We start from the raw sequence: 15,502 nt of genomic DNA, 5'->3' as shown, positions 1-15,502 counted from the left end.
CGGAGGCTTTTGTTTTGTTCCGGAGCCATTTGGCAGCTGGGAGATGTTAACTGATGATGTAAGAGTTTCGGTAGTAAGCGATCGAGGATGCCGTGCTGCCAGGGTAATGGAAATAATGCACGCGTTCCATTAAAAATGAAGTCGATCGTTTGCTAAAGAAGAAAGCTACCCCTCGTGTCCTGATCTCCACTTGGAAACAAAAGACTTCAGACTCCACCAAGTCAGTCAAGGCGACAGGGGAGTTTTGAATGGTACTAGCATTACTAGCCATTCACTGGCAGGGAATACACAGACTGCTTCTGGAGGCTAAATTTCGTGTTTTGACCCTTTTCGTATACTTTTTCGGGATCTGACCCTCGTTGAGAAAAATTTCAGGATTTGTACCTTTTTTCACCACCAGGCACCTTGACGGTAGGGTTGGACGCCCTACCATAAAAAAGTTCTAAGTCTCCAACACTGTGCGTGCGAGGGCCTACTGCCAGGCACCTTGGCGGTAGGGTTGCACAGCCTATCACCAAGGGGCTTGGCGGTAGGCAGGAACCCTACCACCAAGCCCCTTAGTGGTAGGCTATTGTACCCTACCGCCAAGGCGTCTGGCGGTAGGAAAATTGTCAGATCCCGAAACTTTCCTCTATAGGCAGTGGCGGAGCCAGCACCCAGCGAGCCGGGGCGGCTGCCCGGGCTCCCATGCTCCATGTGCATGGAGCTCTAGTATAAACTAATAGTTTGATTAACAGTTTGTTTGGGCAAAAGCTAATTAAACGTGCAGTAGTTAGAACTTGCCCAGGCTCTAAGCTTGAGCTGGCTCCGCCACTGTCTATAGGTGTCAGATTGCGAAATAGTATACGAAAAGGGTCAAAACACGAAATTCAGCCGCTTCTGGCCGTGTTACATCAGAACGGAACATTCTAACCCGTGGCAGGGGGTACGTACTGCCCAATCTGATTCCTAATCACTGCCCACAACAACAAAAAGAAGACAATAAAAAAGAGAAGGAATTATCGCCCCAGCTGAGCGTGTACCACTCTCTAGCCTGCATTTGTGGTGGCGTGTAATAATCTGGTTCTTTCTTTTTCTCCAGAGCAGAGTGAAAATTGACAGATATATGCAGGACAGCCAACGATAGAAGGCGAGACATCCATCGCTGGCTACACCATTTTCCCTGGAATATTGTTATGAAGATGAGGCTCCTCGACGCACTCCGTTGCATGCTTGCGCTGTCGTTGCTACGAACTGCAACGGCACGAGCATCCAGTGTGCAAAGAAGCCAAGCCGGCTGCCAGGAGAGCTGTGGCAACCTGAGTTTCCAGTATCCATTCGGCATAGGGGTGGGTTGCTTCCGGCCACCAGAGCGAGACTTTGAGCTCATCTGCAACAACATGCACGGTGCTTTGCAGTCCCCCAGACTATTCCTGCACGACGGCATCACGGAGGTCACCGGTGATATCATCACCGGCGATGCCAGACAAGAAATCGAGGTATCATTTTCTCATTCCCTCTCCGTGAGATCTGAGGTCGACGCGTACAGCATCACCTGGAATCCTAGGAAATCTCCCGGTAGATATGTTTCAGCACTAAGCTTCACTGGTTGCGACTTCGACATGTACGTGCTAGAGCATGGCACGAACAAGACGGTGGGTCAGTGCACTGCTACATGCCCTGTCAAAGATATCACGGATACGGTGGCTTGGCAGTATTGCAACGGTACAGGATGTTGCTTCACCAACGTCGATGCCGAGTTTGCTACAGGCATCGAGATAAAGTTTGTCCGCCACAAGATTGGACAGCTGAAGTTCCAAGCGAACAGCAACCGAAGCTCTATATGGCATACAGTTGATGTAACCGCTGATTCCATTATTATGTGGGGTATCATCGTTAATGAACATGGCCCCTTGCAAAACAGCACAGATTATGCATGTCTCAGCAAACGTAGCAGCAGTCACCAGTTCATATCATCTGTCGCTTATGCTTGCGTGTGCGACAGTGGTTACCGAGGTAATCCGTACATAACTGATGGCTGCTCGCGTGACAAAGGTAATTACTCTGAGATAAAAAGCCTAGTTCTTTTTACAATAGTTATATACTGTCAAATTTCATAAATTTTCTTTAGCAGTAAAGAAATACAAAAAGACTAGTGCTATCGGGTTAATAAAGCTTCAATTCCCTTGAAAACTAAAACTGAGTGCATTGGTCGTGCCATTCATTCCTTATGATCTTTAGGAGTTGATGACATGTGCCCTCTTGTATTGGGTACGATTTTTGGATTCTTTGAAAGGTAATCTTAAAATAGATGCACTGACCTTCTTATGAAATCAGGATATGATCCAGTACAACGGAAGACCAACTGCTCTAGATGGTGTGGGGAAATCAATGTCCCTTTCCCATTTGGCTTAGAGGACGGTTGTTCTGCAAGGACGTCATTTCAGCTCAATTGTACAAATTCGTCCACGTCTACCCTCCAGTTTCTTGTCGAGTCCTACGGTATACACAACACTTATGTAAAGTACATAAATATCATGAAGGGGCTAGTGAATGTTAAATACAGCTTATATGATGAACATGCCCATTCGGTACGTATACCTAAAGATCCTGGCCTCTATGTTACCTCCTGGGAAGTTGCATCACAGCTGTGGGCTGTAGCCAATTTAACATGCCAGGAAGCACAGAAGAATAGAACCGGATATGCATGTGTTAGCATTAATAGCACATGCTTGGGTGTCAACTCCGAACAAGTTTATGTCGGTTACCATTGCAAATGTATGGCCGGCTTTTATGGGAATCCATATATAGCGGATGGGTGTCAAGGTACACTCTCCATCCCTCTGCCTCCCCATCCTCCCTTGTGCACCTCCTAAATCCTAATATGAAAGTTCACTCTTTTCTAGGGAAATACCTTAGTAAACGGGTGCTTGAAGAACTATTTGAGAAGTGATACTTTTTTATCTCAAAACAAATAACTTGGTATACAAAAATGTGCTCAAGCCCGACCTTTATATCTACTTTACGCACACGGTAACCTGCTATGAAAAGTTGCAGATGCATAAAGATCAGTATGAGTTCATTCTATAATTTCTTCAGTGCCCCTAATGATAAAAGTTATGAAAGCTCAAAATAACCTATGCAGCTATTACGTGCAGGCACCAACAGGCAACTTAACTATATTAAGTATGTATTTGATCATGTATTACTTGTTGTTCCAGATGTTGATGAGTGCAAGATACCAGACACATGTAATTGGATTTGCCATAACACTGTAGGAAGTCATTATTGCACCGAATGTCCTAGCAATACAGTGTACAACACAGCAACAAAGACATGCACATCAATCAAACAAAATCTGGTACTAGGTGAGTTCTATGGTAAAATCAAAATTCCACTTAATGGGCTACATAAAACCATGAATGGTGCTGATGAGCAAAATCATTATAGGTATCACCATTGGGATTACCGTTGGTTTCGGAACTCTACTTCTCATCTTAATTGTAATATTTTCCATTCTTATATGGAGAAAAGGCATCCAGAAGCAACTACGAAGAAAGCATTTTCGGCAGAACCAAGGTCTACTCCTTGAACAATTGATATCATCAGATGAATATGCGAGTGACAACACTAAGATTTTCTCACTATCAGAGTTAGAAAAGGCAACAAATAACTTTGATCCCACACGTATTGTTGGTCGTGGAGGGCATGGCATGGTTTATAAAGGCATCTTATCCGACCAACGGGTAGTAGCCATAAAGAAGTCTAAAGTCATTGAGCAGGTTGAGATAAGCCAGTTTATCAATGAGGTTGATGTCCTCTCCCAGGTAAATCACCGGAATATTGTGAAGCTCTTCGGTTGTTGTCTTGAGACAGAAGTCCCACTGCTAGTGTATGACTTCATCCCTAATGGTTCATTATTTGGAATCCTTCATCCCAGTACCACTAGCAGCTCTGTCTTGTCATGGGATGATTGTTTGAAAATTGCTGCAGAAGCTGCTGGAGCACTCTATTACCTCCACTCAGCTGCTTCAGTATCAATATTCCATCGTGATGTGAAGTCCACTAACATACTCTTAGATGGAAATTACACTGCAAAAGTATCAGATTTTTGCGCTTCAAGGTTGGTTCCTATTGACCAAACTCATGTCGTTACAAATATACAAGGCACATTTGGATACTTGGATCCAGAATATTACCACACGGGTATATTGAATGAGAAGAGTGACGTCTATAGTTTTGGCGTAGTACTTGTAGAGTTGCTGCTCACGAAGAAGCCTATTTTTACAAGTGACTCTGGGCTAAAGCAAAACTTGTCCAACTACTTCCTTTGGGAGATGAGGGAGAAACCACTCGCAGAAATAGTAGCTACTCAAGTTCTGGAGGAAGCAACAATTGAAGAGATTAATGATGTCTCTAGTCTTGCAGAGACTTGTTTGAGACTACGAGGCGAAGAGAGACCTACAATGAAACAAGTCGAAATGAAATTGCAGTATGTGCGATCCAAAAGGTTGAGAGCATGCCAGGTTGCTGTGACAAATGAATACATGCAACCCTTAATATGTGGACAAAGCCAAGACACTCTTCTGATGTTGACTACTCCGAGTGGTATAGCAGACAGAGTTAATATAGCTTCTCAAAGGAACCAAAATTGCTACAGCTTGGAGCAAGAGTTCATGGCATCGGCGACTCTCCCACGCTAGTCCATCGTGTTCTTAGCATTAATGTTTGGTTGTCTACTTTTCCTATTGAAGTGTTATATCATTTGCCTCCTATGATGGAGAGGGTAAAGTATACTCTACACTGTATAGTGCACTAAATAATGGGCGCTTTATACTGTCCAGATTGGAAAGTTTCGTTCTTATTCTCGCCTTAACAAAAATTGTAATTCTGCTACGGATGTACCATATTATTATTATATCCCGGCTGCATTTTGAATTGTAACACCCTGATTTTCATGTGTTAAAACAGTTAAAAGCAAAGGATGTGACAATGTGTTCAAATAAAGTAATGTATTTTACTTAGAGTTGCCCAAATAAATGGAAAAAAAGTCAGTATATTAATGCAACGCCACTCCAGTTCTAATTAGGGTATCTTGGTCTAGCTTTAAAATTACCTTATCAAGCTCCGGAGGAACTCTTGTGGATTGAAATGATGCATCAACCCTAGTCCAAGCACAGAACCCAAACCGTTTCAATACCTTTGGCTCATCGAACCTCCTGAATGGCGGACGTCTTTCGAAGATCAGCACTAGTTCCCCACCACAGCGATCATCCTAAGATCCACATAGTTACTGGTAATCAGCCGGTGGAGGTTCACATATGATGATTTTCCGTGCACCAAGCAATCAAACCATGCTTCGTTGATGCAAAACATTGCAGCAGTGGCAATGCCGGTCTGGCCCTCTGTTGTGGCAGGCTTGGAGCCTGAACACTCCTTGATGAAGCGATAGCGCAGCTTCATGTTGCTCACGTCCTCCACCTAGGCCCCCCTTCACCTCCTTGGTGATGCACCACAAAAAATGGTTACGGGGGATACAAACCAAGATTATAGCTAGAAACGACACCAAGTGCTGAACGGATCAAGTAGTAATTTTCTTTTTCTGTTAGTGTTGGTTAGTAGAGTAGCAGCTAGCATCCGGTTCTAGCTGCAATTTATATATGGAAAGGCAAAATACTTAACTTGCCAAATGCAGAGAGCATTACATTCAGTAATGTGCTAACTTGATCTGTTGGTTATACATCTCCAAAGGACTTGGTGGTATACAAGTCAGTGAGGGTACAACTTTATGCCTGAAAACCTTTTTTTTCCTTTGATTTACTTTTGAACAAATACAGGGCATAAGCTCAAGCAGAGTTCACTATAATGCAGATTATTCAGACTACAGAGCTACAAAACAGACTCGCCAGCAGAAATTGATGGACTGTAAATTAAGGCACAGGTCAACGATGGTGTCTGGGGATTCTACTCGACCATTAGGAATAGGAGTGAGTAATTCAAAACCAAAACCAACCAATTTGATTTAAAATTAGAGCGTAATTACGAGGAATTGCTCATGCAGCCATTGAGCCAGCGGAGGGTAACTACTAACTAACGAAATTAGAATGCGAGGTGGTATTGCTCACGCAGCCACCGAGCCTGCGAAGGAAGCAGTCTTGAAGTTGTTGTGCCCATATAACAACTCTGTTACGACTAATCTCACCGCCTCCTGAAGCTACAATAATACCTCTGTTATGTACAGATTTATAAACCTGGGAGTCGCCACCAGCTAAACAGTTGTGAAGTTAAATTCAGTCTCAACTCTCAAGAACATACATATATGTATCCAGGGGTTAACATGTCCAGGTTGTTGGCAATGTGTCAAAGTCAAACCTCTGCTTTTTCTCTGGGCTGTGCTGCTGACAGTTCTTTGCCTGCCATACCATCCTACATAGATACAGTCATGATATCCAATATTCAGCCATTAGAGTTCTGTAGCTCGGAGTTGTATGATGATCTTTATCTTCTTACCAAAAAGGAACAAGTTAGTGAGGGTGATATCTCTGCTGCTTGCTCCACTTCAGTCTTACAGAATTTTATTGGCTAGCAGCCTCTGAATGTTCAGACTTTTGTTGCTTTACTACGTTTGGTCATACTCTGGAATCTGGTGATCTCGGAACACTATATGACCGGCTTTTAAAATAGAACACTGTATGTAGCCAATGGGGCATAATACTGAAATATACACATATATGGATCTGCGGAAACCACTGCTGCAATACAGACTTACGTACAGTCCCTGCTGTATACCGCTGAGTGACCTAGTTTTTGTAACCGATACATCAACTACTAGTCCTACTGTATGTATAGTACTCCCTCTCTAAACTAATATAAGAGCGTTTAGATCACTATTTTAGTATTCTAAACACTCTTATATTAGTTTACGGAGGGAGTAGAATACAGGAGAAGTACACACACACACACACAGAGAGAGAGAGAGAGTGTGTAATAGTCAGTCAATAGTGTTCACTCTCACGTGGTCCGCTACCTGCCTCTCCACCTCTTCCCTCTGCGCCTCAAATATTTTCCTGTAAAGGCCACTAGCAGCAGGCAACTGAATTTCTTTGAGGCTTTTGAGGGCTGGCAGCCCGGAGATGTCCTTCAGCTCTTTGCACACACCAATTTGTAGCAGCTCAAGCTTGGGCATTGTGTCTTCTTCAAACACCACCGACTGGAGGTTGTCTAAGTAATGGAGCTCCAGCACCATGAGGCTAGGGAAAGATGACCTCTGGAAATGGAGTTGTGTCCCCCTGAACGACTTATAGTGCAGGCGTAGTACCGCGATATTTGGTAGCACCCCGAGGGCTTGTATGGCATCATCAACTTGCTCCAATCTGCTATTGCTTAGCACCAACTTGGAGAGATTCTGAAGCTTATGGATCCATTCTGTTACATTGACTAGCTTACCCTGCAGAGCGAGGCTCTCAAGACTGCTTGGTGGCAACAAATCCTCACTCAAACAGCCATCTAATTCATTCCTCTCTGGATGCGGGTTACCTATTTTAACTGACAAAGTTTTAAGTTGATTATGACCAGCAATGGCAGACCATAACTCACTGATGTTTCTATAGCTCAGACCACCCACTTTAAGCTTACGTAGCTGAGTAAGCTCTCCAAACTCTTTTACAGTGGCATTTCCATTTCTCCCGGAGACATCAACGAAACCTAGTGAGTGAAGGGCCTTCAATTTGCCAATCCCTCTAGGAAGTATAACATCATCTAGATGCCTCTCCTGGAAGCGGTCTAGATTGAATATATCATGCCTGTTCAAACCAGCATCTAAAACTTGTGGTCTCAAAAAAAGATGACCTCTGGACAATACGCTGCATGTTTGACATCTAGGACTACGATATCTGTAACCTGAATATTTATCTACGATGTCATCTCCCTTGACATCGTCTCCTCTGGTCCAAAAACCAGTTGCATGAAGGTGCTGTAACTTGCTAAGATTGGTGATTGTTCTTGGCAACTCAATTATCTGTGTACCTTTAACATCAAGTGTTTGGAGGTGCTTCAAATTCTGCAAAGAATTAGGCAGGTATAAAATACAGCGACATCCTCGTAGAGAAAGGTACTTGAGGTGATGGAGCTGCCCGATTTTATCAAGATGATGATCCCTTAGCCCTACGGTGTCTTCCAAGTCAAGCACTCGGAGGAACCTCATATTATCAAAGATGAAAAATGGTCTCCACTCTCCGAACACGGTCAATGACCGTACGTGTGACAAGTCTAGCATGCTCTCCAGCACATCTTTATCTCTTTTCCAGTTGCTGCCAATGACAAGATGACGTATTGCACCTTGTGTGTCACTCAAACAACATCCTTCCTCCAGCGTCAAAATAAGGTTTTCCTCCCTAGCCTTTGAGATGCATATTTCACGGATCATATCATGAAGTTGGCAAGAATTGATTTTCTGACTGTATTGGTATGTCCCTTCCCCTGGCAGGATCATACTCCTATCCAAGAGCTCATCAAAGTACGTCCGACACAGTTCAATTGCAGTCATGCCATGCATATCCCTTGAATAACCCTCTGCCGTCCACCGCCTCCCCAAGCGACCCCACCTAATTCTCTGGTCTTCCTGAAATATGGATAGGTATAAGAAAGCATACTTGAGATGGTATGGCAAACCATCATAGCTCCTCATAAGAATTGTCTTTATTGTCCTAAGTTCAGGATTTATCTCCAATTCAGTGCCAATTCGATCATTCATCTTCCTCCATTCAATAGCAGTTTTTGGCTTGCTCGCTAGGAATCCACCGATAGTTGATATTGCAAGGGGAAGTCCATCACATTTATGTAGGATGAGTCTTGCTTGCTCCATCATAGCTGGGACTAAATCATTTTTTTCAATATTGTCCTTGAATACCTGCAATGCAATTTGACAAAGTTAACTATTTGGATTAAGGAATGATTGTTGCTAAACTAAGAATGAAATAATATGAACACACTAAATCCTGAAAAGAAAGATAGATGCTCATCTTCACACTGATAGCAGCAGGCTCACTTGTTTGTCCTAGTGTCAACTTATAGATTCTGGAAGTGAAGCCCTGACCCTAAGGGTATGTTTGTTATGAAAAATTTCTCTCATAATTTGATTTAACACCTTTTTTGAAATTTTCCTTTTGTTACTATCATGTAGAGGTGATATGAAAAATGAAATTCTCTTCATATAGAATTCCTCAGCATTCAACTTACCATGTATCTCAGGTGTGCCTAAACACTGTCATCCTAGATACTGCTATAATTCAAATGTGCACCTGAGAGTACGAGTACGATAATCCAATTATGCGAGTTCATGCTCCGGTAAAAAATACATACTTTCAAGGAACTCCAAATAAATCACGAAGACAAAGTTCAAGTAGTTTACAGAATTACATTTTATGAAATAAACAAATATATTTGAGGATAACAAGGTTGAAATTTGTACGCATAAGCCTGCAGGTAACAAACCTGATGACTGGTTGACAAATTCAAATTAATTTTGTGACAAGATTCACAAAAAAAAAAGTACAGGCAGAAGAACTATTATTGCTCGACTCCAAACAATACCGGCAAAAAAAAAGACTCGTACCTAACAAAGCAATTTAGCTAGTTCACACACTTCCATTAAACATACACTGAGTATGGTGAGAACATTCGCGTTGCAACTAAATCACGGAAGAACCCCTAAAAAAACTAAATCAAGGAAGCGAAACATTTACATCAACATCGCTCATGGCAAGAGAGAATGTGAGTCCATTGTGAGACCTGCCTAATTATAATCGCAACAAAATATTTATTGCATTTCTGTGGCATGTGTGTGTGTGTGGGGGGGGGGGGGGGTGAGGGGACAAAATTGATACTTTAACTGTTCAAAATTGCTTGCACAGGATAGCTGCAAATTTTGTATGAAACTTTCGGAAGAAAGAGCAAAAGCTTTGTATGTTATGGCATTGTTAGAAAGAATAATATACAAGCCTAAGACCATGCAAGTACATCCAAACACCAACATAGAGGACAACAGCCGACAAATCGCTAGGCACTCATTACAACGCACACACCATCAAACCAATAACAGCCTTGATGATGTTCTCACACGAACACACACACGAAAATGCACCCCAACTAGAGAAAAGGCTAGCCCATCAACAATAGTAAATCACAACCTCAAACCACCAACAAAGGCCTCCTCCCACTACATAGGCTAAATACAACGTGGCCCACACAATGAGGAGAAATCACCAGCTTGACCAAGCCAAGCACGTGAGACGCCCTGGAAATGACATAAACTTGTTGAACTACCAACCATGGCCGACAACCTAGAGGTCGCACCACAGCACAAAGCCACACTCTGCATCTATTGCAACAAACTGCCGGGCCACTAAATGTCGTCCTCCTGCCGCCTCATGATGTAGACAAACCCAAGCTAGCCTAAGTTTGGTCATCGTCCATGCACCACCAAGGCACTAATATAATAGTCAACACAGGTGTTGCTGCTTCGTGTGCCAAAAGAGGGAACATGGATGAACTTGTGCCATTTCACCCTAGCAACGATGGATGCCACTGTGAACCTGGGAGCTAGACAATGCCGCGTAGATCAAGCAAGCAGCCAGCCATAGCTCACATCGTCGTATCAACATGCTTGCTGTTAGCCCTGCCTCCGACGAATCTACGGCAACACCACCAGCATAGTCAAGATAGTATATATGCACAAACTTGCCAGCCCATGGCCATCACCCGCCCAAGGCCCTGTGGAGATCCCAATACGCTGCACATCAGGAGGCTTCCACTCACAGTGTCCAAGAAAGCTACCATGTCACACGAACCCACCAAAGTGCTTGCCAGAAATTCGGCAGGCTAGTTCAGATTTAATATTTTCCCATAACTATTGGTGGACATTGTCCTAGATCTAATATTTTGGTGTGACCTATTAGAGTTTAACCATTTTCTTCAAAGAACACATCAGATTGCATGCTTCTAAATTTTGAATTGAGAGAATGTCAAGCTTACGAATATAATCTTATGTGAGGCAAAACTAATATAAAGGGAAGCAAAACTAATATGAAAAAGAAGAAATGGTACTGGTTACAAAACTACCTTCTTTATGAAGAGGTCAAGTGCAGCAGCATCTTTCAGACCTTCAAGACAGTACATGTTCTTGTCTTCTCTTGAACAATGTTTGGCAACATCTTTTTGTCTTGTGGTGACTATGATCCTTCCAACATTATGCAAACACGATTTGACCAAATCCCATTCAGAAGTGGACAATATATCATCAAGAACAACAAGGCACTTTTGTACTTTTAGTATTCGAGCAAGCTCATCCTTCAAGTCTTGAAGTTTCATCACTGATATGTTTTTCTTTTGCACTCCAGTTGCTGTTGATCCGGCAGGATCTTCTTGAATAGTATTCTGAAGCTGCAAAGCCAAATCTCTAAGGAGTACTTCAGGGTTAAAAGGACGCAATGCAGTGGCCCATGCACGCTTCCAGCCACCAAGCTGCTGACTTCGGTAGATGCTTCGGACAAGAGTGGTTTTTCCAAGACCCCCCATTCCCCAAACTGAGATCACCTTAGAGCCTTGATTGTTGTCTGGTTGGCCAACTAATTTGATAAGAATAGATTTCTCTGTTTCTCGCCCACAGAGCACTTGATCAGCCAGTGCCATTGTCCTGCTGCGGTCAGACTTCTTTCTAGCAGTTGAGTTATGAACTTTTTCATCACCTCCATTATTAAGTTCATGGTCTTCCTCATGTATTTCAATGGTGAGCATTGTTGTCCGTTTCTCAGTAGTAGTAACTTTCTTTGAGTCAAAAGTAGTCTCGAGGGAACAAGATGCATGCATAGCCTGAACAAAAAACAGATCTATGAGAATTTATGGACTTGTCTCTACACATTTTGGCATCAAGACTAACTGCGGGTATTTCTAAACATTGATGATTTTCATTGCGCACTGTTTTATTGAGAACAATATGCCAGCAATTTTTCGAAGTTCTCATATATATCCTCAGTTCAACTTGAAAGCACCTTAATAACATTTTAAATTGATGCAACTCCGAACACCAGGATTAATTAGCTCATTCCACTTCTTGAACGTGCGTGTAAAGGGTGCAGACTACCAAACATTAATACAACACAAATATAATCCAGACAATGCAATTAATTATTTAATTTCCATGAGCTGGCAGAGTCCCACCTTCTGTTTCTCCTCCTCCACAGCAGCAAGCATTGCTTCGTCGTTGGTGTCGTACATTTCCACACGAACACTGCTCATGCTGATCTGCTCCTCTGAATTCTGCAATTAGACGTGAAATGAGAGAATAATCAATTATTCATATAGAAAAAGGAACAAATGCATGGCAGAAAACATACAAGAAAAATATTTACCTTCTTGTGGAACAAATAAATAGTTTGATCACATGACAACTGCTTCAACACTGAAACTTGTAATGGTTTCTCTGTGCACAAGCTTGCAATTTCAGCTTGCTGCGTCGAAACAATGATTCGACTTTGTTTCTTGTTGTCGGGAAAGTACTTTTTAATGCAATGCCATTCCACTATTGTGGATAGGTCATCAATCACAATCAGGTAGCTATTGCTACACAGCTTCGCATTAAACACCCGGACTAAATCACTTTGCTCCATCTTCTCCATCTTGGCCAGAACATTAGCCCCGACACTTGTTTCTTGTTCAGGCTGTCCAATCTCCTCAAGGGAGTTTTCATTAAATTGCCTTACCAAGCTCCGGAGGAACTCTTGTGGATTGAAAGGATGCATCAACCTAATCCAAGAACGGAATCCAAACCTTTCCAATATCTTCGGGTCATCATAGACCTCCTGGATGGCCGACGTCTTCCCAAGATCACCGCTACTACCCCACATGGTGATCACTCTAAGGTCCACATCGTAGCTAGTAATCAGCTGGTGGAGGTCCACCTCTGATGATTTTTCATGCTCCAGGGCGGCAAGTCTTGCTTCGTTGATGCCAAACATTGCTGCAGTGGCAATGTTGGCCTGCTCCTCTGCCATGGTAGGCTTGGAGCCTGAGCTCTCCTTAATGAGGCGATACCGCAGGTTCCTGTTGCTCACGTCCTCCACTTTGGCCCTCAGCTCCTTCACCTCCTTGGCTATGCGACGTCGATCACCCAGATTGCGGGGGATGCACCCCAAAAATGGCTTTTTCTCTGAGTGGAGGCCAAAATCCATGAGGCTGTCCTCCACCTTGTAGGCCAGGACCCCGATCTGTTTCACCCAGGTGGTGAGCACCTTGTTTTGGCTTTGCTCCTCATCTGCCGTCATCAGAAATGACTGCATCATCTGCAACTCATCCTTGATGAAGTCAACATCGCGCTCGACGCCGAGCTGCAGCGTGATTTCCTCCACCGCCTTCGACTTGGCGTAGCCCAGCGCGCCATCAAGCACGGCTTTGCCCACGCTAACCGCCGTTGCCTCCATTCTTCTTGGTGTTTTCGTGTAGTGATCAGAGGCGTTGGTGCTATGCTAGATCAGGAGATATTGACCTTTGCGAGTAGTCTGTTGCTTTCTCTGCAGAGCTTAACCTTTGAGTACACTGCACTCATTTTAGGTCGCGTGGAGTACGAGAGAGAGCATCAATGGTCCTTGCAGGCCAGGCAAAGCATCTACTTTTGTCCAAAACAGCATCATTCCACTTCTTTTCCTGCCAAGGCTGTTTCCCAAGGTCATTTCAAATGATACGAACCAAAGATTATAGCTGGAAACGACGCCAAGTGCTGAACGGATCAAGTAGTATTCCTTTCTTCTTCTTCTTCTTTTGGCTTTTGTTGGTAATAAAGTAGCATCCAGCGTATGCATGATTCGAGCTGCAGTGTATATATGGAGAGCAATGAGTAATACTTAACTTGAGAAGTGCAGAGAGCATTAGATTCAGTAATGTGCTAACTTCAGTGAGGGGATAGACGTGGAGCTGTTGGTTGCAGGCCGGGTAATGCATCTCCAAAGGTCCTTCGAGCTGTGCTAATTTCAGCGAGGGACAGACTTATGTTTGAAAACCCCTTTTCCTTTTTAATTTCGACGAATTGCTTCTCGACAAATACAGGACACTGATCTTGATCACGCTACTCTCCTGCATTAACAAGGTGAGGATCCAGCAAGTACAAGCTGATCAAGTAGATTCCACTATGCTGGCAGGTCAGAACTTAGACGACAACGGCAACTCGATTCAGGCTATAGAACATGCTGCATGTAAGCTACACAACAGACTCCCCGGCACATTGATGGGATGGCAATTAAGCCACAGATCCACTATGGTGCCCGTGAATATGGGCACTTCAGTAAGGCAATTTAAATTACTCTGTATTCTTACTGTCTACAGAGTACAGACCACTGGGAGTTAGTAATTCAGAATCTGAAGGAACCAATTTTTTGACTTGCTTAAAATCACTTGATGAATGGCGCGTGTTCTCCTTTGACACTAGTAGGAGTAATTACCAGACAAATCTAAAAGTTCACTTCTAAATTGACAACCCTACTTTTAAATTGCAGCTGATGATGAAGAGGAATGAGTTACCGAGGCACTGCAGTGGAGGTTGGACTGAAGCAGAGCAGTGAGTACCTCTGCTTCGTTCAGACGTTCACACCTCTTCTTCGCAATAAGCCATGAGCCCATGAGCGAGGCGGCGTGGGCGTCCGCTCCCGCAAGCCCACTGTCTTGCTGGTCGGGCCGCCGCCACAACCCGGCCCCCGCTGCCGGCGGCGCCCCGTCTCCATCGCACCGACGATGCCGCCGGAATCGAACGCGCCAGGCAGGCCCCGTCGTCGGGCCAAGCTTGGCCGCCGGAAAACCTGACGGGCGTCGCCACCGGCGGATGAAGCCAATCCAGGGGCCGATTTCTGATTTGGTGGTGGGTGATTTCGATGCTAGAGTGAAGCGAAGCGTACTTGGGGCTGGTTGCTTACGCTTCCAGGATCTAAAAGCGTATTCCTCCTCTTTCACTTAGTGACATGCATAACCCAGTTTGTGTTTCTATTATTAACAAATATACTCATAGTATATTAGAGTTGACTGAAGCCAAATTTATAGAAATGAATATAAATATTTAGCATAACCAATCTATATGACGTGGAAGTACATTCAACAATGAATCTAATGGTATTGATTTGTTATTGTATATGTTAATATTTTTGTCTATAAACTTTGTCAAAGTTTGTAAAGCTTGACTTTGACCAAAACTAATATGGATAGTAAATAAAAACGGAAGGAGTACATCAGCTAGTAGTTCTGCAATGCCTGATCACTCACAGAAAAGAAACAAAAAGAAAAAGTTCAGTAACAGATTTGCAAAGCCACGAGTCAATAATGTTCAGTATGTACTTCATATGCTCCGCTACCTGCCTCCCCGCCTCTTCCTTCACACTTTCTTGGAGATGACTATCCAACCGAATTTCCTTGAGTCTTGTGAGGACTGACAGCCGGGAGAATGCATTCACCTCTGCGTCGTGCCCAAATATGTTGCACCTACCAA

General features: G+C 43.5%; 2 protein-coding genes across 2 annotated transcripts; one reads left to right on the top strand and one right to left on the bottom strand.

Annotated features, from left to right (window-relative positions):
- Positions 1–1,007: 1,007 nt before the first annotated feature.
- Positions 1,008–4,917, top strand: LOC123135484 (wall-associated receptor kinase 3). The gene is made up of 4 exons (XM_044554564.1): positions 1,008–2,034; positions 2,317–2,805; positions 3,201–3,347; positions 3,430–4,917. Exons 1-4 carry the CDS (start codon positions 1,176–1,178, stop codon positions 4,680–4,682), a joined length of 2,748 nt encoding a protein of 915 aa, XP_044410499.1. The 5' UTR covers positions 1,008–1,175; the 3' UTR covers positions 4,683–4,917.
- A 1,331-nt stretch (positions 4,918–6,248) lies between these two features.
- On the bottom strand, positions 6,249–14,900 carry LOC123135483 (disease resistance protein Pik-2). The gene is made up of 6 exons (XM_044554563.1): positions 14,548–14,900; positions 13,921–14,103; positions 12,387–13,840; positions 12,196–12,294; positions 11,098–11,847; positions 6,249–8,887 (listed from the first exon to the last, which is right to left on the bottom strand). Exons 3-6 carry the CDS (start codon positions 13,452–13,454, stop codon positions 6,971–6,973), a joined length of 3,834 nt encoding a protein of 1,277 aa, XP_044410498.1. The 5' UTR covers positions 13,455–13,840; positions 13,921–14,103; positions 14,548–14,900; the 3' UTR covers positions 6,249–6,970.
- Between the last annotated feature and the right edge of the window lie 602 nt (positions 14,901–15,502).

Source organism: Triticum aestivum, chromosome 6B, assembly GCF_018294505.1.
Source record: "Triticum aestivum cultivar Chinese Spring chromosome 6B, IWGSC CS RefSeq v2.1, whole genome shotgun sequence".
In the NCBI taxonomy this organism is placed as follows: Eukaryota; Viridiplantae; Streptophyta; class Magnoliopsida; order Poales; family Poaceae; genus Triticum; species Triticum aestivum.
The sequence above is the reverse complement of the archived record's forward strand: the minus strand, read 5'-3'. Positions and strand labels throughout refer to the sequence as shown.

What these genes read in the sequence shown, in the direction of transcription:
- LOC123135484 (XM_044554564.1), top strand. Translation starts at nt 1,176, where the DNA reads ATGAAGATGAGGCTCCTCGACGCACTCCGTTGCATGCTTGCGCTGTCG. An exon ending in TATAGCGGATGGGTGTCAAG is followed by an intron (nt 2,806 to 3,200) that starts GTACACTCTCCA and finishes TTGTTGTTCCAG; the next exon opens with ATGTTGATGAGTGCAAGATA. An exon ending in CAAACAAAATCTGGTACTAG is followed by an intron (nt 3,348 to 3,429) that starts GTGAGTTCTATG and finishes AAATCATTATAG; the next exon opens with GTATCACCATTGGGATTACC.
- LOC123135483 (XM_044554563.1), bottom strand. Translation starts at nt 13,454, where the DNA reads ATGGAGGCAACGGCGGTTAGCGTGGGCAAAGCCGTGCTTGATGGCGCG. An exon ending in TTTATTTGTTCCACAAGAAG is followed by an intron (nt 12,295 to 12,386) that starts GTAAATATTTTT and finishes GTCTAATTGCAG; the next exon opens with AATTCAGAGGAGCAGATCAG. An exon ending in TTGACCTCTTCATAAAGAAG is followed by an intron (nt 8,888 to 11,097) that starts GTAGTTTTGTAA and finishes ATTGCATTGCAG; the next exon opens with GTATTCAAGGACAATATTGA.